Source organism: Felis catus, chromosome B4 (assembly GCF_018350175.1).
Source record: "Felis catus isolate Fca126 chromosome B4, F.catus_Fca126_mat1.0, whole genome shotgun sequence".
NCBI lineage: Eukaryota > Metazoa > Chordata > Mammalia > Carnivora > Felidae > Felis > Felis catus.
The window spans coordinates 83769446-83793152 of NC_058374.1; the positions used below are offsets into that span (position 1 = coordinate 83769446).

General features: G+C 54.2%; 2 protein-coding genes across 18 annotated transcripts; one reads left to right on the forward strand and one right to left on the reverse strand.

Moving 5' to 3' along the window:
- The first annotated feature begins 1029 nt into the window (after window positions 1-1029).
- GLI1 (GLI family zinc finger 1) lies at window positions 1030-12077 on the forward strand. Of its 10 annotated transcripts, none has more exons than XM_045061985.1 (13): window positions 1030-1414; window positions 1629-1778; window positions 4588-4711; window positions 4943-5035; window positions 5311-5506; window positions 5715-5859; window positions 6061-6294; window positions 6381-6518; window positions 6846-6995; window positions 8094-8258; window positions 8750-8980; window positions 9451-9718; window positions 10130-12077. In XM_045061985.1, exons 3-13 carry the CDS (start codon window positions 4615-4617, stop codon window positions 11872-11874), a joined length of 3462 nt encoding a protein of 1153 aa, XP_044917920.1. In that variant the 5' UTR covers window positions 1030-1414; window positions 1629-1778; window positions 4588-4614; the 3' UTR covers window positions 11875-12077. The 10 variants fall into 10 exon arrangements, with proteins under 10 accessions (XP_044917920.1, XP_044917923.1, XP_044917924.1 ...); XM_045061988.1 differs by having other exon boundaries at window positions 1649-1850; XM_045061989.1 differs by having other exon boundaries at window positions 1649-1778; window positions 4567-4711.
- Window positions 12078-12223: 146 nt separating this feature from the next.
- Window positions 12224-23616, reverse strand: ARHGAP9 (Rho GTPase activating protein 9). Of its 8 annotated transcripts, none has more exons than XM_023257165.2 (20): window positions 23293-23616; window positions 22452-22511; window positions 19788-19889; window positions 19144-19477; window positions 18622-18845; window positions 17432-17656; window positions 17141-17254; window positions 16844-16948; window positions 16543-16604; window positions 16314-16404; window positions 16024-16119; window positions 15783-15881; window positions 15386-15527; window positions 15174-15281; window positions 14738-14836; window positions 14480-14557; window positions 14280-14333; window positions 13890-14024; window positions 13121-13226; window positions 12224-12514 (listed from the first exon to the last, which is right to left on the reverse strand). In XM_023257165.2, the coding sequence occupies exons 4-20, from the start codon at window positions 19457-19459 to the stop codon at window positions 12343-12345; spliced, it is 2226 nt and encodes a 741-aa protein (XP_023112933.1). In that variant the 5' UTR covers window positions 19460-19477; window positions 19788-19889; window positions 22452-22511; window positions 23293-23616; the 3' UTR covers window positions 12224-12342. The 8 variants fall into 8 exon arrangements, 6 of the variants coding, with proteins under 6 accessions (XP_023112933.1, XP_023112934.1, XP_019690693.1 ...); XM_023257166.2 differs by having other exon boundaries at window positions 23274-23616; XM_019835134.3 differs by lacking the exon at window positions 22452-22511.
- Between the last annotated feature and the right edge of the window lie 91 nt (window positions 23617-23707).

Below are 23707 nucleotides of genomic sequence, written 5' to 3' on the forward strand. Positions count from 1 at the left end.
ACCTTTTCCCCTTGACCCTCAGTCTGAACAGTTAACCTACTAAGTCTCCAGGCCCCAGGAGGTGGTTCTTGGAAGCAGAGCTAGGATGTGGGAGGTCTGTCTGAGGGGTGACAGGAAAGGAAGAGACTCCTTTTCCTCACCATGTTTTCTCCCCTTTCTCATAAAGAAAGGTCAGAGAGACTAAAATAGCTGCCCCTTCCCCTGCATCCAGTCACCATGGCAACACAAACCGAAAGGGACGGGGCACTCCCCTATCAGACACTACCGTTCTGTACAAGCAGCCTCTTCTAGTGTGCCTTTGCATTTCTTAGGGCTCGTACAATCCCCTCCCTGGGCTCCTAACACGGCTTTGCTGGGGGGACTTGTTAAGCCTCCTACTTCTTCAGCTCCCCCAGTCTACTCCGCTTCCAGACTCTGAGAGAGTGTCATGTGCCAGAAAAGCCAGCAGAGGGCGCAGACAGCCTGGAAGCGCAGGAAGCCGGCCGCACGAAGGTGCGGAGGTGCCCGCAGTCTCCAAAACTTCGAGACGAGGGAGAGCGGGGGTTCTCAGAGGAACAGTGCTTCCATCCCAGGGTTCCTCAGTAGCCTTGTGAACCGCATACTCTGCGCCCAGATCCTCAGCCACTGCTTCTCTTTTTTATGCTCTATAGACCCCTCACTAACAAGCCAACTCTGTTTCAGTGCCATTTGCACCAAACCCCAAATCTGTCCCAACCCCTTCACATGTTCCATTGAAAGAGTGAAGCGGGCAGATTAACTACAGGATGGCATAATGCTCAGTTTAGCACCAAAGTCGACGACACTACCTCCAATATTATCTTTCTCGCATGGACTCTTTCGTCGCTTCTGCCCCCCCCCCCCCCGCCACTCCCTAATATATTTCTTAGTTTTTTCAGGCTCTGGTTGGGGGCCTCTTCGTGGGCTGCCGTTCCAAGGATCCATGCCGGGATTTATTGCCCACCACCAGCAGCGTGTTCAGCGGGGGGGGGGGGGGGGGTAGGCAGTATAGGGTCCCTCAAGGGAGGGGGAGGATCCTGGGGGTCCTGGGGGTGCAATAAGCCCGGCACCCCCTCTCTTGCTTTTAGCTACCCCGCCTCATCTTCCAGAACTGCAAGAGGGAGGGAAGTAGAAGGGAGGTGAGAGGCGAGCGGGAAGAGCGGCGGCGCGCCAGCTGCTTGAGCGAGAAAAAGTTTTTGCAAAAGGGAAAAAAAAAGTTTGCGCTTCTCGCGGGTGGTCCCGGCTCGCGGCCCGGCGGGCTGGGCCGGCGGGAGGGCTGGCGGCCAGGTTAGGGGGGGTGGGGGTGGCACTGAGGCTGCGCTGCCGTGGCCCTGTCCGCCCCCCCTCCCCACCGCACACCCCCCAGCCCAGACTCTAGCCCTGGACCGCGCATCCCGAGCCCAGCGCCCAGAAGGAGGTGAGAAGGGGGGCAGGCGGGGGACCACCTGGGAGCAGTGGGGGAGGGGGCCCGAGGGGATGCCCTGCTTGCGAGGGACTCTGCCCAGCGAAGAGGGAGACCTGGGGGACAGAGGCAAAAAGGGGGTGGGAGAGCCTGGGGTGAGGAATAGAAAGTTTGAAGAATTTTTTCATTTGTATCTCCTTTCTCCGTATCTTTTTTTTTCTTCTGACAGTCTCTGTGTCTCTGTCTCAGGCAACCGTGGATCTCTTTGTCTGTCTCCGCCTCTCCCATATATTAGAAACATCTCACTTTCATGAGGTTGGGATGAAGAGGCTGGAGGGACGGCTAGCTGGAGGTCTGCGTGGTAGACAGGCAGCTCCAGGTGTGTCCTGAGCGCCGGCAGGAGGACGTCAGTGTTTCTGAAAGGAGGGAACAGCTAAGGAGAGAGCCCTAGGTGGGGTGGGGATGGGTGTGTGTGAGGCGACAAAACCAATGGGGGATGGCTAGGCTTGAACCCTGACCTGTCTTGTGACAGATGTGCTTGCTGGTGCATGTGTTCTGAGGAAAAGGAGTGTCTTCTCGACTAGGAAGGGGGCTGGAGGGGCCCAGTGTCCAGTTTAGGCCCTAGAAAGACTCCTCAAGGAATTCGGACTCCCGAGTCCCAAGGGCTGTGGACGGGGTGCTAAGGAGGAGCTGAGGAGACCTTGTCTTGACCCTCTGACCTCAGGACCACCAGGACGGCTGGGGCCAGCCGCAGGGAGACCCCTACTGGGACTGGGCGGGACCACTGGCCACTGCCTGCCTATGTTTCCCGTTGGACACCCCCCCCTCCCGAACGGGAGCCGGGGGCCGAGGCCCCTCCTCTGGCTCAGACCACCCTGCCTGCCCTTGCTCCCCGCTCTGAAGCCTCTTTCAGGCCCGGTGACCCCGAAACAATCCGCCCTGGGCAGCTAGCTTTGGGGATAGGATTAGGGAAAGGGGATCCCATAGTGACTGGGGAGGTAAGGTTTTGGGGGCTGGCGACCTGGGGTCTTCATAAGACAGGTCTTTACCGTCTAGTGGAAGGAGAAGGCGGGGCAATTTCCCGGGGGAGTTGTAAAGGGCCGGAATTAGGGTGGTTTTCCCTATGGGGGCGGGGCCCAGAGACCCCCCCCCCCCATTAGCTCCCCGGCTTCCCCAGCCAGGCGGTACAGACCCGCCCTTGACGTCACTCAGGGGTTCCCGGGGGTCTGGAGGGGTTAACCCTTGGGAAGCCAGATGTGATAATCAGGAACCCAAGGTGTCCTGACCCCTCCCTTTCCCCATACACACCTTATTTTATTTACCCAGTCACTTTCTGTCCCTATAGTTTGTGGATTCTTCTTTCTTTTCCACCCACTGGGACACCCACTCTCCAGCAGTGCCCCCCACCCTGGGCGCCACTACCAGCCTTCTGGATGCACTAGGGGGAGGAGGGAAGAATGTGTCCCGCCTCTCAACTCCCCCCGCCCTCCCTCCACCGCGGCTCGCTCGACTGGGCTCCCGGGGCGGGCGGGGGAAGCGGAGCTGTCTGCAGCCAGAGCCTGCGGCGGCGACTTGGGTGGGCCGAGGAGGCACGGGGGCGGGGAAGGCGGGACCGGGAGGAGGGGGGCGGGGCCTACTCCTGGGAGTTGGGGAGCGGGGGTGCGAGGGGGACTCTGGAAAATAGGGAGACACAGAAGATGATTCAGGGCTCCAGCAGGGGAACCCTAGAGCTCCCTGCCCCATCCTGCGCTTTCATCCACACCCCAGAAAAACTTGACTGAAGCTGGAAAAGTTGGCGAAATTTTCCTGTCACTAGTGTGAAGGGGAGACGTGGGTGGGCTGCGGCATGCGTGGGCGAAGAGGGATGTTGCCCCATTTACATCGCGACTCCCCTGCGGCTGGGCAGTGGCACTGAAAGGTGACTGAGTAGGCACGTTTGGGGGAGTCTCTTTAGTGTTTGGGGGGTCGTTTGCAAGCCCCCGCCTCCTTCCCCTGGGTGAGTCATAGAGGAAGGAGGCGGGAGAAGTGTCCCCCCATCCAGCTGCCAGCCAGCTGTGCCCCCCCCCCCCCACACACACACATAGTGCCAAGGTCGAGTTGGGAGGTCTTGGATGCGGGATCCAGCTCTCCGCAGGGAAAGGAGGAGTTAGGAAGCATACAACCCAGGCTGTGGAGCTTGGGCTGGGTCCTGGGGTCCGGGTTCCGCTCCCCATCTTACCCCGCCCTCACCCTAAATCCCAGCATCCCGGGATCACCCACCGCGCCGGCCGGCCCGCTCCCGGTCGTTCTCCACCCTACCCCGCCCCACCCCACCCTCAGTCCCGGGAGACCAGAAAACCCGGGGTGGAACAAAAACTGGAGTTTTAGGAGAAGAGCGGACAGCAGCACCCTCTCCTCCCTCACAACTCTTCTCTAATGGATGGTGACTCTGTTTTTTCATTCTTCCAAAGCCTTCTCTTACAGTCCCTTTCCTGTTTCCCCCAAATAGACCAAAAGAATTAGATGGGTGCCCAGATTCAAACCACCCCATAATAACACCAGTTTCCACTCTTTGTACTCAACAGACCCGGGAGGCTTCCCTCAGAAACCTTATCCCCTTCTATACACAGTTTCTGCCTTAGAGAGAAAAAGGCAGATCTTCCTTGCTCCCTCCGGGCCCCCATCAGCCGCTCAGTCTGGGCTGTGGCGAGAGCTCCCTCTGCTGGATACTGGAGAAATTGTGGACGGGTTGTCCCCGGGCTGGAACAAATGAAGGAAAGGAAAAGGGGCTTCGCAGCGCTTGAAGTTAGATGCTCAGCATGAGTTCCCCCATCCCACCCCTCAAAGCTGGCCCATTGTCACAGCAAGAAGAAATAGAGGCCCCATGGTATAAAATCGCTTGAGGCTCATATAGGCTCAATGAGTCCATGACATTCCCCCTCCACCCCACACACACACTCGCACTCGCATAGACCACCCAGGCAAAGATCCCACTCAGTTCCCACAAAGATCCCCAGGAGTGCCTCTGCCTCTTTGGGACTTCTTTTCTTACCCTCACCCTGTCTGCGTGATGCTCGATTCAATTTGATTTCCTGTGGCAGTTGTCTTAGAGGGACTCTGCCTGGGGTTCTATACCTGACTTAGTTATCTGACCTTCCCTGTTTCCTTCCCGCCTTTATAACTTGCAGATCTCCCTTCCCCTCCTGCAGTGTCCCCACACTCGCCTCTGAGACACCATGTTCAACTCGATGACCCCACCGCCAGTCAGTAGCTATGGCGAGCCCTGCTGTCTCCGGCCCCTCCCCAGTCAGGCCCCCAGCATGGGGACAGAAGGTCAGTGCAAATACCAATCTCTGGGTCTTGAGGACTGGCAGCTCTCTCAGTCAGCCTCAGGGGTCCCTCTTCCATTTCCTACCCCATGCCAGTTTCCAATCCATAAGAAGATTTGAGGCTTCGTGTCGTAGAGGCTTAGGATATGAGATCAGGCCTCTTCCTGGGGTTTCAACGTGAGGCCTTACGTGTCCCCCATTCCTATTACTCATTCTGGCTGTCTCTCTTTTCCAGGACTGCCCGGTCTGCCCTTCTGCCATCAGGCCAACCTCATGTCTGGCCCCCACAGTTATGGGCCAGCCAGGGAGACCAACAGCTGCACTGAGGGTGAGGCCTCAAGCAATATCTCTTCCCTTTCTGCCCCTCTGGGACTTGTCCCAAATAAAAGAGTGGGTGGGGGGTGGGCAGGGGCTCTAACTTGGAAGAGGAAATGCTTGGAGATCGGAGCAAGGAGTCAGAGCATGATCAAGAAGTCACAGATGGCATCAGTAGGGCAAAGCAGAGTCAAGTGTCATTTTTTGTTTGAATTAGGACCCATGGGTTGGGTGTATGGAGACACACGCCCCATTTACTATAGCTGTCTTCCCTGTTTCCTGCCCCAGCCACACTCTTTCCTCCTCCCCGAAGTGCAGTCAAGTTGACCAAGAAGCGGGCACTCTCCATCTCACCTCTGTCCGATGCCAGCCTGGACCTGCAGACAGTTATCCGCACCTCCCCCAGCTCCCTTGTGGCCTTCATCAACTCACGCTGTGCATCTCCGGGGGGCTCCTATGGTCACCTCTCCATCAGCACCATGAGGTGCAGATAGCCTTGGGCTAAGAGGCCCCCCTAAAGACCCTACCAAACCCTACTAAAAGCCTCAAGCCCTCCAAAGCACTTCCCTGGAACTGCCTCAGCCACTTCCCATACCATCTTTCCGAAACACTCCAAATAGCCCAAGAACTCCTGCCACTTTCTGAGCTGACAGTCCTAAGTAACTCCGTCTCCTCCTCCTCCTCCTCCTCAGCCCATCTCTGGGATTCCCACCCCAGATGAGTCACCAAAAAGGGACCTCGCCTTCCTTCGGGGTCCAGCCCTGTGGTCCCCATGACCCCACCCAGGGTGGGATGATGCCGCATCCTCAGTCCCGGGGACCCCTCCCAACTTGCCAGGTGAGAGTCCTCATGTCGCCACTCAGTTTCCCTCAGCTCAGAGCGGGTGGTGGTGGACTTTATGGGGCAAGGTGAAGGAAGGACAGGGGATATAAGAGTTTTCAGCAGCAGAGAAATAAAGGGGTATTGTTGCCGCGGTTCACATGTTGGGGCTGAATCCTACTCTTCCAAATGAGATCCCCCACCTTTTGCCCATCCCAGTGCAGTCTGAGGAGGAAGTCTCTTCTAAACCCAGGGGTTCCAGCTGCTTGGGTGGGGGCACTCAGGGCAGGAAGACCTGGCTGGGCTCCCTCTTCCTTCTGCCCACTTCTACCTTCATCACCCTCACCTCTTCCCTTGGGGAAGCTGAAGTCTGAGCTGGACCTGATGGTTAGCAAGTGCCCAGAGGAGCCCTTGGAGGGTGATATGTCCAGCCCCAACTCCACAGGCACACAGGTAAGAGGGGCTGACTTTGCCTCTGAAGCCTGAGCTAAACAAAAGCCGTCACCCGAGTGACCCTAGGATCATATCTTCTGCCCTAGGATCCCCTGCTGGGGATGCTGGATGGGCGGGAGGACCTGGAGAGAGAGGAAAAGCCTGAGCCTGAATCCGTGTATGAGACTGACTGCCGCTGGGATGGCTGCAGCCAGGAATTTGACTCCCAGGAGCAGCTGGTGCACGTGAGCCCCAGGGGGTAACAGGAATGCTGGCTGGATCTTGTAGGACATTCTGGTGGGACCTTGTGGAATCAGGCTAAGGGCAGGAGGTCAGGATCCTGAGGTCAGAGGTTGAGTGCCTGGTGCAGCAGGCAGAAACTCAGGAGCTATAGCTTTGTTTTAGAAACCCTGGAAGAACTGAGAGGCGGGCTCTGATGTTCTCTCTGCCCCTTCCCCCTGGGAAGTGAAGCCTTGGGGGAATATGGTGGGATGGGGAGGTCAAGGGAAGGTCTGTTTTGCATCTTGATGGCATAAGGGAACCTTAGAGAGCCTCTGTGTCTCCTCCTTCAGCACATCAACAGTGAGCACATCCATGGGGAGCGGAAAGAGTTCGTGTGCCACTGGGGGGGCTGCTCCAGGGAGCTGAGGCCCTTCAAAGCCCAGTATATGCTGGTGGTCCACATGCGCAGACACACGGGCGAGAAGCCACACAAATGCACGGTGAGGCACCCACTTTCCAAGCTCAGGGTCCCTCCCTAAACTGGAGCTCCCCACCAAGGCAGAGCTCATAGGACTCTCATGGATCCTAGGCACTTTTGCCTTCATTGGCCACTTCCTCCATAAACAAGTATTTAAAAACTGTATATTATGACTGTGTTAGTATAAAAACAAACATATTGATATTGCATATTAGGACATTCCCTGGACCTAAAAGTTATTTTTCCCTTGCTTTTAAAAGAAATTAGAGGGGCTCCTGGGGGGCTCAGTTGGTTAAATGTCCGACTGCGGCTCAGATCTAGCGGTCCGTGAGTCCGAGCCCTGCATCGGGCTCTGTGCTGACAGCTGGGAGTCTGGAGCCTGCTTCAGATTCTGTGTCTCCCTATCTCTCTGCCCCTCTCTAACTTGTGCCCTTTCTCTCTCTCTCAAAAATAAATAAACCTTAAAAAAATTTTTTTTAATTAAAAGAAATCAGAGGCGCCTGGGTGGCTTAGCTGGTTGAGCATCCAACTCTTGATTTCAGCTCAGATCATGGTCTCATGGTTGTGGGATCGAACCCCGCTGGGCATGGAGCCTGCTTGAGTCTCTCTCTCTCTCTCTCTCTCTCTCTCTCTCACTCTCTTTCTCTCTCTCTCTCTCGTCTCTGCCCCTTCCCCCCAAGTGTGCATACTCTCTTTCTTTCTCGAATAAATAAATAAAAATAAAAGAGGTTAAAACATTTTTGTGGGCCCCTGAAAGTACTCTGGGCCCTCAGCACTGTGCCTACCACTCTACCTAACGGAGAAGGGAGAAGCTCTGTGTCAAGGACGTAATACACTCCCTGAATGACCCCATCCTAAGGCAGTCTCAGATCCTTGTACAGGGAGATCTGCTCCGGCTTGACCAGGAGATGCTCATTGCCTCATCTCCGTGTCCCTGCAGCCAGAGTGACCCTAGCTTCTTGTTTCTCCAGCTCTTGCCTGCCCTTGTCCCTGAATTTTGGAAACTGCCCTCCCATCTTGAGTTATATTCTCTAATGCACATCCCTTTTGAGGTTTACAGTTCTTCTAATCTCCATGTCCTTCTGTCTGAGAGCTATCTTTTGACCCCAACATCCCCTAGTTTGAGGGGTGCCGGAAGTCATACTCACGCCTTGAAAATCTGAAGACACACCTGCGATCACACACGGGTGAGAAGCCATACATGTGTGAGCACGAGGGCTGCAGTAAAGCCTTCAGCAATGCCAGTGACCGAGCCAAGCACCAGAATCGGACCCACTCCAATGAGGTGAATGCCCCACCTAAAAGACCCTCCCCACTTGAGAAGCCAGCTACTGGGGAGATTCCCCCGTAAGAAATCCCTTAGCCCAGCACCCGTTCCACAGAGGTGAGTCCCCACCCCACCCCTGCCCCCTACAACTTAATTCACCTGGATAAGGCCTTTCTGAAACCAAGAATTTCCACTTACCATCCCCACCCCCCTACCTCTAACCAGCCAAAGGGCCAACCGAAATAGACCCGTTCTAACTGGAGGAGACACCTGGTCCCTTCAACTCCTGACTTTATGAGGCCTCATGGATCTGGGCTGTCAGTTTTCCTAATCTTCCCCTTGACCCTCTTGTTTTTCACTCCAAGGGTCCCGCTCTCCTTAGTTCCTCGGGCGTTGTGCATTTCTCCCTGATCCCCTCGTCCCTACTCGATGCCACCTCTGCTTCCCGTTCCTTCTGCACTCTCCCGCTTTGATTTCTTTGCCTGCTGTCTTCACTGTCCACTCAACAGAAGCCGTATGTGTGTAAGCTCCCCGGCTGCACCAAACGCTACACAGATCCCAGCTCACTTCGGAAACACGTCAAGACAGTGCACGGTCCTGATGCCCATGTGACCAAGCGGCACCGAGGAGACGGCCCCCTGCCCAGGGCATCATCCCTTTCCACAGTGGAGCCCAAGAGGGAGCGGGATGGAGGCCCCATCAGGGAAGAGAGCAGACTGACCGTGCCGGAGGGCACCGTGGTGAGCCGGCCTGGGTGACCCCTGCCTCCACGCCCCACCTGCCCGGCCCACGTTCTTCTAGTCCCTTCCAACTCTTCCATGTCTTCTGTAAATCACTCTTCTGTGCACAGTCCTCTAGTGCCAGTGGTGCTCCTTGGGCTACCCCAAATTGAGAGATTTTAGTGTAATTAATTAATCGGTTTAACAAACTCTTATATGGGGCTTGGTATATTACTCTAATTTATGTATGGTTTACATGCATGATTCACATGTAATATGTTTATAATTTCATATACGCACAACAACTTCATGATAAAGGGGCTTATTTTCCGCATTTTCAGATGATGAAACTCAGGCATAGACAAATTGTCCAAGGTCACAGAACTAAGTGCGAATTTGAACCCAGGCAGTCTGTGCTCCAGTCTAGGCTCTTCTTAGGGAACTGGGGGGAAGTGGAGAGGGGCCACCCTCAGACCTCATTTTCCCCACAGAAGCCACAGCCCAGCCCTGGAGCCCAGTCGTCCTGCAGCAGCGACCACTCCCCAGCAGGCAGTGCAGCTAATACAGATAGTGGTGTGGAAATGACTGGAAATGCGGGGGGCAGCACTGAGGACCTGTCCAGCTTGGATGAGGGGCCTTGCATTGCTGGCACCGGTCTGTCCACTCTTCGCCGCCTTGAGAACCTCAGACTGGACCAGCTACATCAGCTTCGGCCAGTAGGACCCCGGGGCCTCAAACTGCCCAGCCTGACCCATACTGGTGAGACCTGGGTGTGGGAATAGTTGCTGGGCTGAGGTCTGGACCTCCTCTGAAGTCAGGAGGACTTCACCCTTCAGGGCTGCCCTATATACCTTTGTACAATTAGGAAAAGGTCCCCTTTCCTCAAGATGCTTTCTTCCATCTATCAGGTAATTGCGATATACAAAGTCTATAATGTGAATGCCTAGGTCCCCTAGGGCTGTGCAGTGTGCAACCTATACAACTGTTCATGGTGGTTCTGAATCCCTGGTGACCCAGATGTAGAAAGGGCATGGGAGGAGACAGAACTGATTGGTCAGCATTAAGGAGCCTGTCGCTGGGATTCCGGGACAAGGCTGTCCCCATGAGGCAGGCAGGGTGAGATGCAGACGGCTCCCTGACCATCCCGTCTTTTCTCCTTATCACTTGTAGGCACCCCTGTGTCCCGCCGTCTGGGGCCCCCACTTTCTCTTGACCGCCGCAGCAGCAGCTCCAGCAGTGTCAGTTCAGCTTATACTGTCAGCCGCCGTTCCTCCTTGGCCTCCCCTTTCCCCCCTGGCTCCCCACCAGAGAATGGGGCATCTTCTTTGCCCGGCCTCACGCCTGCCCAGCACTACCTGCTCCGGGCAAGATATGCTTCAGCCAGGGGAGGTGGTACCCCACCCACGGCAGCAGCCAGCCTGGATCAGATGGGGAATCTTCCCGCACCTTCCTGGAGAAGCCGAGCTGAGTATCCAGGATACAACCCCAATGTAGGGGTCACCCGGAGGGCCAGTGACCCAGCCCGGGCTGTTGACCGTCCTGCCCCAGCCAGAGTCCAGCGGTTCAAGAGCTTGGGTTGTGTCCACACACCCCCCACTGTGGCAGGGGGAGGACGGAACTTTGATCCCCAACTCCCAACCACTGTCTACTCACCACAGCCCCCCAGCATCACTGAGAATGTTGCCATGGACACCAGAGGGCTACGGGAGGAGCCAGAAGGTGGGACCTCCATGATAGGCAGTGGTCTAACCCCCTATATGGACTTCCCACCTACTGATACTTTGGGATATGGGGGACCTGAGGGGGCAGTGGCCGAGCCTTATGGAGCTAGGGGTCCAGGCTCCCTGCCTCTTGGGCCTGGTCCACCCACCAACTATGGGCCAAACCCCTGTCCCCAGCAGGTCTCCTATCCTGAACCCACCCCTGAACCATGGAGTGAGTTCCCTTCCCACTCTGGGCTGTACCCAAGCCCCAAGGCTCCAGCTGGAGTCTACAGCCAGTGTCCTCGTCTTGAACATTATGGACAAGTGCAGGTCAAGCCAGAACAGGGGTGTCCAGTGGGTTCTGATTCCACAGGACTGGCACCCTGCCTCAATGCCCACCCCAGTGAGGGGCCTCCTCGCCCACAGCCTCTGTTCTCCCACTACCCCCAGCCTCCCCCTCCCCAGTATCCCCAGTCAGGTGCCTATACCCAGCCACCCTCTGATTATCTTTCTTCAGAACCCAGGTCTGGCCTGGATTTTGATTCCCCCACTCACTCCACAGGACAACTCAAGGCTCAGCTTGTGTGTAATTATGTTCAGTCTCAACAGGAACTGCTATGGGAGGGTGGGGGCAGGGGAGATCTCCCAGTCCAGGAACCTCTCTACCAGAGTCCCAAGTTTCTGGGGGGTTCCCAGGTTAGCCCAAGTCCTGCCAAGGCCCCATTGGCCACATATGGACCTGGCTTTGCACCTAACTTGCCCAGTCACAAGTCAGGTTCCTATCCCACCCCTCCACCGTGCCATGAAAATTTTGCAGTGGGGGCAAACAAGGCTTCCCATAGGGCAGCAGCACCACCCCGACTTCTGCCCCCACTGACTACTTGTTATGGGACCCTCAAGGCAGGGGGCACGAACCCCAGCTGTGGTCATCCCGAGGTGGGCAGGCTGGGAGGGGGTCCTGCCTTGTACGCTCCTCCTGAAGGGCAGGTGTGCAACCCTCTGGACTCTCTTGACCTTGACAACACTCAGCTGGACTTTGTGGCTATTCTGGATGAGGCCCAGGGGCTGAGTCCTCCTCCTTCGCATGACCAAGGGGACAGCTCTGAACACACCCCACCTCCCTCTGGGCCCGCCAACATGGCTGTGGGCAACATGAGTATCTTACTGGGATCCCTGCCTGGGGAGACACAATTCCTCAACTCTAGTGCCTAAAGAGTGGGGAATCCCAGTAATCACAGATCCATTTCCTAAAGGGTTTCCATCCCCACAGAGAAGTAGGGAGGAGGAGCCATAGCCCCTGGGATGCCCCAGGGATGGGGGGTATGGGTGGGGGCTGTACATCTTCTGTATGTGTTTGGGGGAGGAATTTGATAATGACACTGTTTCTGGATAATAAAGGAACTGCATCAGAAAGAGCCCTGCTTTACAAGTTACTCTCTTAGGGGAGGGGTGATGGCAGGGAAAGAAGAGAAGCAAGGCTTAATCCACCCACTTCCCTCTTTAGGGAGGCTCCCTCGCTCCATCCCAAATCCCTCAGGTCAGACTCACAAAGACACTCATATGGGAGACACAGGGTTTAATGGGATGTCCTCAAAACAGAACACCCACTATCCCCACCCCCACCAAAGGGCACCCAACAGAGATCAGGAGGAACACCTTTTCTCTTCTTCCTTGCACCAGTCAACGGAAAAGCATGGTGAAATCAGTGAGCATGAGCTGGACTAGCTGCCCAGGGTAGAGAGCGTGGGCTGCTGGGTCAGATGTCTCCTGCTCTGGGCGAAACAGGGTTGGCCCAAACACGATTCCCAGGTTGTGCGGGGTCATGCGGTTCTTATCTGAGTGTGCTATCACCCTGTGGGCAAAGGTGAAGAGAAGGGGCTATAAGGCAGCAGCTTCATCACTTCAAATAAATCTAACCCTTCAACGGTGTGAGCAGGAAAGAGTTCGCCTTGGGACCTCTCTCTGTGGTGGCTGAAGGAAACCAAGCAGAGAGCCTCAAGGGCAAAGGAGACAGGACCAGTAGAGAAAGCTTCAACTTGAAAGCACAACTTGAAGATACAACCTAGGATACGTTCGCCTCTTCCCAGCTTCAGAGACTGCCTCTACAGTCCTCTTTGCTCACAGATTGGGAGACTCTAATTCAAATGGCTATCCTCTTTCAGAAGTCACCACCCAGGCCCAGGTCAGCCACATAAGCCATGACCACTGTCCCAACAGGAGACAAAGAGGCAGAGGGAAGGGAGAGGTTAAATCTCCCTCATTTCTCTCAAAGCATCCCTGGGCTTCTCTTGATCCCCACTCGATGCCCCGAACAGACGTTGCCTGTTTCCTCCATCTGCCCACTAAACAGGTGAGGAAGGGAGGTGTTTCCTACCTTTACTGCATCTGAACAGGGTCCCTGCTGCTTGCCCCACTCCACCTTCCCTCAGCATGCACAAAGACATTCGGTTTTCCTGACCTGCATAAATGCTCCAGGAGGTACCGCAGGGTGTCACGGTTCGGCGTGGGCATTGAGCCTATTAATTCTCGTATTTGAGAGAGGCGCTGTTCTGATTCAGAGAGTGCTAGAGAGAAAGAATGAAGGGAAGGGCATAGGGGTGAGGCCAAGGAAGATCCTTAGGCAGGGGGGTAAACTCGCTACTCTTTCCCATGCCCATGGAAGACACGATTAACCTACCACTGCTTTCTTTTTTACTGAGCCCAGCTGCAACTTTAATTTTTTTCAAGATTTTATTTTTAAGAAATCTCGAGCTCACAACCTGAGATCAAGAGTCGCAAGCTCTACTGACGACTGAGCCAGCCAGACAGCCCCCTCAACTGCAGCTTTAGCATTCTTTTTAACTTAGCCCTCTAACCATTCACAAAAAAACAACTGGAGTTGGCACGGGAATTGAAAGCTATCGGGGCACCTGGGTGGCTCAGTCGGTTAAGCGTCTGACTTCAACTCAGGTTATGATCTCACAGTTCACGAGTTCAAGCCCCACTTCGGGCTCTGTGCTGGCAGCTCAGAGCCTGGAGCCTGCTTCAGTTTCTGTGTCTCCCTCTCCTTCTGCCCCTCCCCCACTCATACTCTCTCTCAAAAATAAATAAAACATTAAAAAAAATTTTAAGTTATTTTCCATCTTTGTACTCAGGATGAAATAGAAGAATGTAAGGGAATCTCTATTTTTTACCTTCCAGGCCCCACCCTCGTACCAAGGGTATTACCCAAAGCTCTCATCCCTTACCAAGGGCAGCACGAAAATGTGGCAGCAGCTGTGGGGGCACCAGAGGCTGGGGTAGCTCCCTGAGAAAAAGCTTCAGTGCTCCAGTGACCACGTGAATATCATCCCATTCGGCACTGTCCAAATCTAATCGGCCCTCTGGGAGGAGAAGGATGTGCAGAAGGGCTCAGGGCTTATGAAGGTCCAGAGAGAGCCAAAGACAGAGAGGTCAGGAGTTTGGGAGAAAATCCAGGTAAGGAAGACCACAGGAATACTTAGGAGGTCCACAGAGGGTCAAGGCAGCAGAGGTGGGCTTGGGGACAACCCTCCCAGGAGCAAGACATGGGGAGATCCACAGGGAGCAGGGAGGATGTCGGATGTTTTAAGGGTCTAAGGAGCCTCCCACGTAAGTACCTTGTCCTGGCTGTTCTGGGAACACATACCTCCCATCGGAGGTGACCGCCCGCTCTGCAACATGGATGAGAAGAGATCAAGAGCTAAGTCATGCAGTTCTAGCCAGATCTCCCTGCTCTGTCAGCTCCCTCATTCAGAACCGCCTGTGGTTCTGAGGCATGAAATTCTTAGTACCACCACTCGCCCGTAAGTCTTCTCACCTCTGTCCACCAGGAAGCGAAGTTTCTGGACCACCGCCAAGTTCCCACTCACTCGGTAAATGCCATCTACATCTAGACCTAGGAGATGAGGCAGGGAGCAGATAAGGATTCCCGCTCTAAGTTGTATGTGGTGAGGACTGGTGAGAGACCCAAGGGTGGAGAGAAATAATGCAGGAGGGAGACTAAGGTGGGGGAGGTGGGGAATTCCAGGCCTTGGCCTGTTGGAAGGGGTGGATTGTGCGGTCTCTGGAAAGTGACCTCTCTTATCCACAGCAGCAATGCAGAGCCGCACAAAGCTGGGCACGGTGTCCCCTTCCCGCTGGCACAGTGATTCCAACTGGCAGCCGAACACCTGGTCTGGAGAAGCAAAGAGGCGAGTTGGGAAGCAGTGGCAGCATCGCCCATGGAAGCTCTTCTCAGCACAGGTTTTCACCCTAAAGTTGGGCTGGCCCTCCTGGCTGCCTTTTCTAGGCCTGTACTCTAGGAGGTACACCCCTTCCCCCCAAAAAATAACAGGTGTAGGGGACAGTAGTGGTCTCTGAAGACCACTGACCTAGTTCCGGGAAGCTCTGCTCACTGAAATTTTCTCATCCGCAAAGTGGGCGGATGCCCAGATGAGGACTATAAAAGTGCCTGCAAATATATTACAGCAAGTAGGAAGGAGAAGGGTGATGGCCGGCTCAGCCCACCTCACCTCGGAGCAGACCACGCTCCTGCAGGCTTTGCAAGGATGGTCTCTTTGCGATAAGGCGCTTTAGTTTGTTCCGCACGCGGTTCTGCTCGTTTCCTTCAGGACACCGACCTGCAGGAGGCAGGTGGCACCAGGGCTTGAGAGCCGACGCCCGGACGGAGCCCGGAGACGCGCTCCCGGGCCCCGCCCACCCTAGGACCTCCCGGGCCGCTCACGAGAGCTCCCGCGGCCGCCGATCCGCAGCAGTGGCCTGGACACCGGCTCCGACTCCTCTTCGTCTTCCTCTCCGCCGCTCAGCTCCTCCAGCTCTGCGGGTCCCGAACCTGACAGACGCAGCTCCAGGGGGTTCTCTCGATCCTACACACCGAACGGCGGGGGAGGGGGGAGCGGGGGGGGCGGAGCGAGTAGGAGGTTGGGAGAGAGAAGAGTGAAATCTGCACCCTCAGCTCGACGCAGCTCGACCTTAACCCGCTGCCGGGGTTCCGCGTTCCCCCCACCCCACTCCAGGGCACTACACCGAGACCACCCAGCCTCCTACCAGCCTAGAATCCTACTGTTTCTTCCCCACTCCCTGTGCCCGGGGTCCGTCCCGCCACCTCCCATCCAGCTCACCAGGCGTTCGATGACCGCCCGCAGCGCGCGGTGCCAGGCTCGCAACTCGGTCTCGTGGTCTGACTGCAGCAGGAACTCGTGGCCGGGGACCGTGCGGATCTGAGCCGCCAGCGGAGAAAGGGCTTCAGTCAGAGGGAAGGGGCATAAAAAGCAGGGAGGCCGAGCGGGACACCCGCGCGGGAAACTGGGAGCGCATTTTCGGGTCGCGTGGAGCTTTGGGGACGTGCGGAGGGGCACTCACGTGCAGGACGTTGCGGCGGCTGGACAGGTGGCGGCCGTGGGCCAGGGCTGCCCCGCGCAGGTCCACGCTGCTTTCGGGTCGGCTACCCGCTGGTCCCTGGCAATTGGGAGAAACTGAGGCCAACGGCGCTGTTCCCCTCATTGCCTCCCTCCCACCCCGGGGACTGCGAGGACGTGGGAGGCTGTGCTCTTTCCTTTACTTCCCCCTCCCCACCTCCTCCCCACAGTTCGCGGGAGTAGAAGTGCCCAAACGCCTCCTGCACGCCCCCTCCTCCCCTCCCTCACACTCACCCAGATTGAGGAGGGCGCGGCGGGCGGCGGCTCCCGGTAGAACACCAAGCTGTTACCTGCTAACACCACCCAAGATGAGCTCCAGTTCTTCCTACAGGGGTGGGGGGCGGTAGTGGTAGTAGTGCAAAAGTCATTTAGAATCACGTGGGGAGGGCGCTCTCCCCGCACTCCGCTCCACAATACAGAATCTAGACGCCCAAGCCCCAGCTGTATTCCCGGTTCTCGTCACCTGAGCTTGCGCCCCCCCTGGGCGATCTTGGTCACGTTGAGCAGACCCGACTTTTCCACCTCCTGAGAAGTGGAGCGAGGGGTATCAATTAGGCACCCAGCGCCCCCCCCCCCCCGGCGGCCACAGCGTTCCCAAGGAGGTGTCCCAGGAGTGAGGTCCTTTACAGTTGGGGGATGGGGGAGACTGGGTAAGAGAGGATACCCAGCGAACACGCAGAAAGAGGAAGATGTATCTAGAGGAGCAGGAATTGGGGGATAGGGCAGTGAGGATCTTGGCCTGCACAAGGAAATGGGACACTTACATGGGGGTCGTCCAAGACCTGCGGCAGAGGTCGAGTGGGCTGCAAGGCTGCTGGCTGGTCTGAGGGGTGGAGCTGGGAGGAGAGCTGGCAGTGGGAGAGTGAACCCTGGGGGAGGGGATTGGAGGAACAAGTGGAGGAAACTTGAACTTCGGAGTTCCTGGCTATAGGGGGAAGAAGCCTGCGGATGTGGGTGAGAGGCTGGGGGTGTGATGGGTAAGGAAGAAGAATGTCTTGCATAAAAGAGAGTAGTAAAAAGATGACTTTTCCTGCATGCGATCAGGAAGGGGGGGGTCTCACCTGGGGGCCAAGCAGTTCTGGGTTCCCTGTTTCAGATTCTGAGCCCTTTGTCTGAGGTTGCAGGACACCGTTGCCCCTATTCCGGGTCTGCGTCCCCTCCATGGAGCCAAGGTTCTGGGGTTGGGGGATGGGGGGAGTAAAGCTAGACCAGATGCCATCTCAACCCGGTCTCAACACCCTTCTTACATTTTTCTTATGGGGCCCAAGAGAGAAAACACACTACTTTGGGGTTCAGTAGGGAAAAGAAGGATATTGAGGGGACAAAGGAACAAGCTGGAGGGAAAGTCTCACCATCTCTCGCACGCGAGTGCGGCGCGGGGGCTTCCAGGACTTGGAGCCAGTCAGCGAATTTATGTAGAAGCAGCGCCCAGAGTTAGGGTCCAAGTGCTGCTCCCAGGCGTCCAGTCTCTGCAGCGGGGGGCACGCAGGGCTTGGGGGAGGAGACTTGGGACAGCGGCGAAGGTCCACTAGGTTGCAGTACACAGGGTGCTCTGACATGAGGGGCTGGGGTCTTGCCTGTCAGCAAAGGGGGAAGAAAAAGGTAGTTATTCTGCCTGTGCTCGTCCCCAATCTTCTCTCCACCTAACCACCTCCTCCTCTCTCCCCCACTGTTTTCTTACCCCCAGCTCCTGGCTGGGGTGACCCAGGTACTGGGGAAGAAACCCCAGTCCCCAGCTGGTTGGTTTTTTTTTTTTTTTTTTTTTTGACTCCCTCCCTTAGTCTTTGCTTTTCTCCTCACTTCCTGTTGCCAACTTCCCTCCTCCCCTACCCCGCCCCTACCCCAGGGCCTCAGGAAAGGGGAACCGGCTTTTTCTGGGGGGGGGGGGCGGGGGGAGGAGGGTTGAGGGGAGTGCCCCACCCTCACATCCTCCGGATTGATAGGGGAGAGAGGGAGAGGTGTCAGAGACCCCTGCTAGGGGAGTATGAGAGAGGGGCCATTTTTCATCCACTAGCAAGTTAGAGAGAGGGGAGGAGCTGAGTCTTCGGGAAGAGCAAGGGAGTTACAGCTCTAAATGGGACTTGTTGGTGACCTGAGCTGGCAAGATGGGACACAGGAAAAATGCTGCCCTGGGCCAGGAATCTGGAGGAAGTGAGAACAACATAGCTAGTTGGCTTTCTAACTGTCCCTCTATCACATGCCAGGTTCCGTGTATCCTCAGGATCTTTGCTACTTGCTATCCCTCAGCTAGAACTCCTTCTCATTTCCTAGTTTGGTTCATGGCAGTCTCTTCCTCCTCATTCAGATTCAACTACATGTCATTTCCTCAGAGATGCCTTCCCAGATCCCCTCCATCACTCCCTACCATATTTATGCTTCTTGGTGGCACTTATCAATACCAACCGTTATTGGTTTGTGTGTTTGTCACCTCCATGGAAATCCCTTGAGGGCAAAGATTCTGTCTGCCTTGTTTGCCATTGTGCCTAGAACAAGGCCCAGCAGTAAATAACTGCTGACTGCACTCAGAAGAGCTGTGACTCACCGGGTTAGCATTGGCCTCTGTCAGCAAGTTTTCCTGAGAGAGGGATCTTCCACTTGCTCCTTCCTGAAAGGGCTTCAGAAGGGTAGGCCTCAAATTGGTAACACTGACACTTCTACACATTTTGGGGGGCAGAGGAGGAGGCTGCTTAGAGGTGGCCTGGGCTCTGTCTGGGGGTTCCTGAGACAGGTGCAGCTCCTCCAGGGAGCCAGGAAACAACTTTGGCCCTAGAAACAGAGAAATGGGAAGAGTGGAGGGGGGGGGCAGGTGATCAGAGAGGTGATATTGGCTGCATCAGTCATCCCAGGGGTTCACGGGGAAGACAAAAGCGGGGGAGGCTGTGGAAAAGTACATGAGACCTAGAAAGCTTGAGACTAGGAGGAGGGGCAATGGGGGACACCGTGATGGGAAGGAAAAGTAGGCTGACCAGAGGTAAATAAGAGAAGGGGGTCAGCTTTGAGGGAGGGAGATCCTTCCAATAATTCCTAGAAGCTGGCGAGGTAGGGAAGTGAAGGGAGTACTTACCAGGAATCCAGAGGGATTGGCTGGAGGTGATGGTGGTTGGTCTCTGGGAAGAGATAGATTCCTCTGCCATGTAGGCAGCTGGGACAAAGATGGGTCGGGAAGTAGAGGGTGCTCCCAGGCGCCTTGCCAACCACCAGTCTGAGTTGGTCTTTCGAAGCAGTAGGAACCTGTCCCCCTCAGCCAGGGACACTTGCCGGCCATCTGCCCCAGTGTAAGTGAAGGCATAGAGGGCGCAGAGCTGGGATCCCTGAGAAGGGTTTCGGGATCCCAGCCCGAGGCTCCCCCAGGTACTTGGCCACCACCGGCCTGACAGCATTGTGGTCAGTACTGTCACCTGTAGGAAAAAGAGCTGTTGGAGATCCAGAAAAGGACACAACTGGCTGCTTCCAAGCAGAGGGACATGGTTCCAAGAACAGCGTTGGGGGAAAGGTAAGGTCAGGGAGCTCAGAATGAGAGCAGAGAGTAAAGCAGAGAGCCCGGGTGGGTGTCAGTGACAGGTTTGGGGGGCTGAGAACTCCTGGGGGATGTGACTGGTGAGGAACTATATAAGTAAGGTGAGAGAGGATGTGGTCAGCAGAGCTATGAGGCCAGCAAGGCAGGAAATCAGAGGAGAGGGGCTAGCTTTGTGATTTTCCTCCAAGTACCTTCTGAGGCCCATCAGCAAATCCACAGGCAGCAGGAGCTGGTCCTGGGTGGTGGTGGCAGGACTTTTGAGCTGGACCCAAGAAGATGAGAAAGACTCAGGTCTGAGACAGAACACAGGCAAAGAGACAGGAATGAACGACAAAGATAAAAAAAAACTTTGTGACCTTTATGAAATTTACACAGGCACCAATGTTTCCGTTACCAATAGCCTCAGACCTAAAGCGGCGTGCTTCCTGTGCAGACTCTGAGAGACAGAGAGACAGAGAAACAGAGCCAGAGCAATAACAATAAGACGAAAGTAGAGAGGAAGAGAAAGTGGCTGGGAGAAACACAGAGGGGTTCCAAGTTAGAGGAAAAGGTGTAAATACCACCATCCTCTCAATCCAGGATGTGTTTTGGGAGCTGAGAGGCCTGAAACAACCCTCTGTAGGAAAGCCCTTTGGGCGGAGTCCTTCTTCAGTGTGTGGGTTCATTCACTCATGCTGTGACTAAGGATTGGCTGAGCACCTCCTGTGTGAAAGGAACAGTGTCAGGCACTGGAGATAAGAGAGAGGAAGACAGACACAGCCCTGGCCCTCTTGGAGCTTACAGACAGATCCTAACTAATGACAATAAATTTGCTACAGTTGAATCAAGGCCTGTGGACAAGGTCACAGGGTGCTACGATAGCATTTGGGGGGAGGGAGGAAGGGGGCACTGCTGTCCGCTTTTCCTCGGTGGAAGGTGGCAATGGACTTCTGTCAGTTGCCAGAGCTTTAAAACACATGCTGAGGCTTTCTCCTTACCTAACCACTCTTATTTTCCCCTTCTTTCAGTTTCCCCACTGCACAATGTGAGGCTGTTTGGCTTTGGAGAGGTAGGTAGGGAGTACACCTCCCCCTTGGTGACATCAGAGAGCCAACTCTCCTCCCCCCTGACACACGATCTGAGGGCTGGTTCCCAGGACTGGGATTGGGCCTCAGTGATATCTTCCTCCTTAGTTCGCTCCACTTTCAAATTGCGGAGAACCCTACCCCTCAACTATTCCTTCCCACCTCCAAAATAGTGATCAACTTCATCCCATTTATTCATCATTCATTCATCCGGTGTTTTCTAAGTGTTCCAGTCTCATCCTGTTCTATCTTTTCTGCCGTCTTTCCTGCACTTTATCCTCTCCCTCTTTATTGATTCTTTCCCCTTAGCTTTTAAACATATTCAAGTCTCAGCCATCTTTAGATGGCCTCCTTTAGATGGAGGTTTAGATGAATCTCCCTTTACTGTACTCTTCAGTTACCACCCTCTTTACAAACTTTTTTTTTAATTATTTCATTTTTTTTTATTTTTGAGAGAAAGAGAGAGAGAGAGAGAGAAAGTTCAAGTGGAGGAGGGGCAGAGAGAGAGAGGGAGAGAGAATCCCAAGTAGGTTCCACATTGTCAGTGTGGAGCCTGATATGGGCTTGAACCCACAAACTGTGAGATCACGACCTGAGCTGAAGTCGGACGCTTAACCAACTGAGCCACCCAGGCGCCCCCAAACATAGTATGTTCTAAATTGAACTTGTCAGCTCCCCTCCCCACCCCCACCCCCACCCCCACCCCGGCCCCCGGCCAAACCTGTTTCTCCTCCAGCACCACTATTCAGTTAAATTTAAGTTCAATAAATATTGGATGCTTACTGCCACCCGTGCTAGGCAGGAACTGTGTGCTAGGCATTGTCATTTAAGATGACCAATATGGCTCCTGCCTTCTCATAACAAAATACAGTGTGATAATCACTATGATAAGAAAAATACTATCAGCTGTGGCAGCACATACAGGGTGTACCCAATTGATTCGTGCCAGAAACCTGGCAGCCAACCTTCATTTCTCTCTTTTCTCACTACTCATATTTAACTGATTACTAAATCTTTTCAATCTACCTACTTCCTTTAACCTCTACAACTATCATCCTCTTTCGCCTGGATAATAGAACCTCCTAACGGTCTCTTTGCATATAGTCCTGCCCACCTCCAGTCCATTCCTGGCCCAGCAGCCAGAGTGACCTTTCTAAAGCACAAAAATGCCCTGCTACTCCCCTGACTTAACCTTTTGAAGGCTTCTCATTGTCCTCAGAGTAAGGTCCAGATGTTACAGTATGGTTTACAGAGACTTTCTCCCTTGAGCCCAACCTTTTCATGCTCCCTACCGCAAACTCTAAACTCTTGCCATACACTAATTCCTCACATTCCTGAAGTGCACTGAGGTCTCTGGTCCTGTGCATATATTTTTTTTCCCTCTGCCTGAAACACTTCCTCTCCAATCCCACCAATCTTTACTGGCTAACTTTTACTTATCATTCTGATCTCAGCTGAAAGGTCACTTGCACAAGAAGCCCTCTCTCAACCACTTAGAATTGGGTAGAGGCCCTAACTAGGAGCTCCCACAGCAAGTTTTACATGCCCCTTTATGATTTTCATGAAACTTTAATTTTTTTTAAGTTTACTTATTTATTTATGTAAGTAATCGCTGCACTCAATGTGGGGCTTGAACCCATGACCCTGAGGTCAACAGTTGCCTGCTCTTCCGACTGAGTCAGCCAGGTGCCCTGACTTTCATGAAACTTTAAAGATACTTTTCTGACTTCCGAGGAAGTCTGTGAGCTCTGCTAAGGCAGAAGCCTGTATCTGTTTTATTGATAATTGTACCTTCAATGCCTTGTATAGTGCCTGGCATAAAGTAACTTCTCTGTGCCTCGGTTTTCCCATCTGTAAAACAAGAATGAGAGAACCGAGCTCACTGTTTGTATTTTGTTAAGTAACCACTTTCTTATAGCTCACATTTTATGGGAAAGAAATTTGGACAGGGCTCAGCTGGGCAGCTATTCTATCCCATGTGGCATTAGCTAGGGTCATTTAGTGATATTCAGCAGGCAGGTGGATTGGTCTGGAGAGCTTCTCTTGCATATCTTACACCTTGATGGGGATGACGGGAAAGCTGGAACTGTCAGCCAGAGTGTCAACATGAAACTTCTTCAGCATGGCGAGGTGGTGAGACTTCTTATGTGGCTGCTCTGAGCTACCAGAGCGTTCCAAGAAGCCTGAGGAGAAGCTGCAGGGCCTAGCTTCAAAATGTCTAGAACCTCCGTAGGAGTTTTAAGAATTTATATATATATATATATATATATATATATATATATATATATATGCACATAGAGTTGTTAGAACAGTGCCTAACTCATAAGTGCCATTAGGTATTAATTATTCTTTTTTTAAGTTTATTTAAGTAATCTCTACACCCAAGGTGGGGCTGGACCTCATGACCTCGAGATCAACAGTCACATGCTCTTCGATTGAGCCAGCCAGGCACCCCAGGTAGTAATAATTCTTAAAGGGATGGAGAAACGAGTAAGAAGTATCCCTTTCTCAATTACTGATACGCACTTCCTCCTAAAGCATATACTTATTGCCAAACTCTTAGCCTTCTTACTTCCCTTCAATCTGACCTTTTCCCTACATATGCTCCCTCACCTTCAGTGAAACTGTCTACCTGTAAATTAGCTGCAGACCGGTAGTAAATCACTGTTTAATAGTCACGTTCTCTTTTGTTAATAGGATATCTACATTCATTTCCATTGGGTCACTAAAGTAAGTTCATCCTCTCATCTGGATAACTCCGTTTCTTGCGAACCCAAATCGAGAGTCGGCCTTTGCTGGTGGCCGCTGTCACGACGCCACTTCAGCAAGACTAGAAGCGGCCTTGGCTTCCGTCACCGCCTTCCGGCTGCCGTAGGGGATCAAAGCACATTGGACTCCACTCGTAAACTACCCCTCCCGCTCTCGCACCAAAAAAGTGCCACTCTAGCACAGCCTCTGCGGCCTCCCCATCTCTCTGATATTGTTTTCCTGTTTCCTGGTGTGGCATGATGGGAGAAGTAGTTTACTTTCTGTGAGCGGAGTGCAGG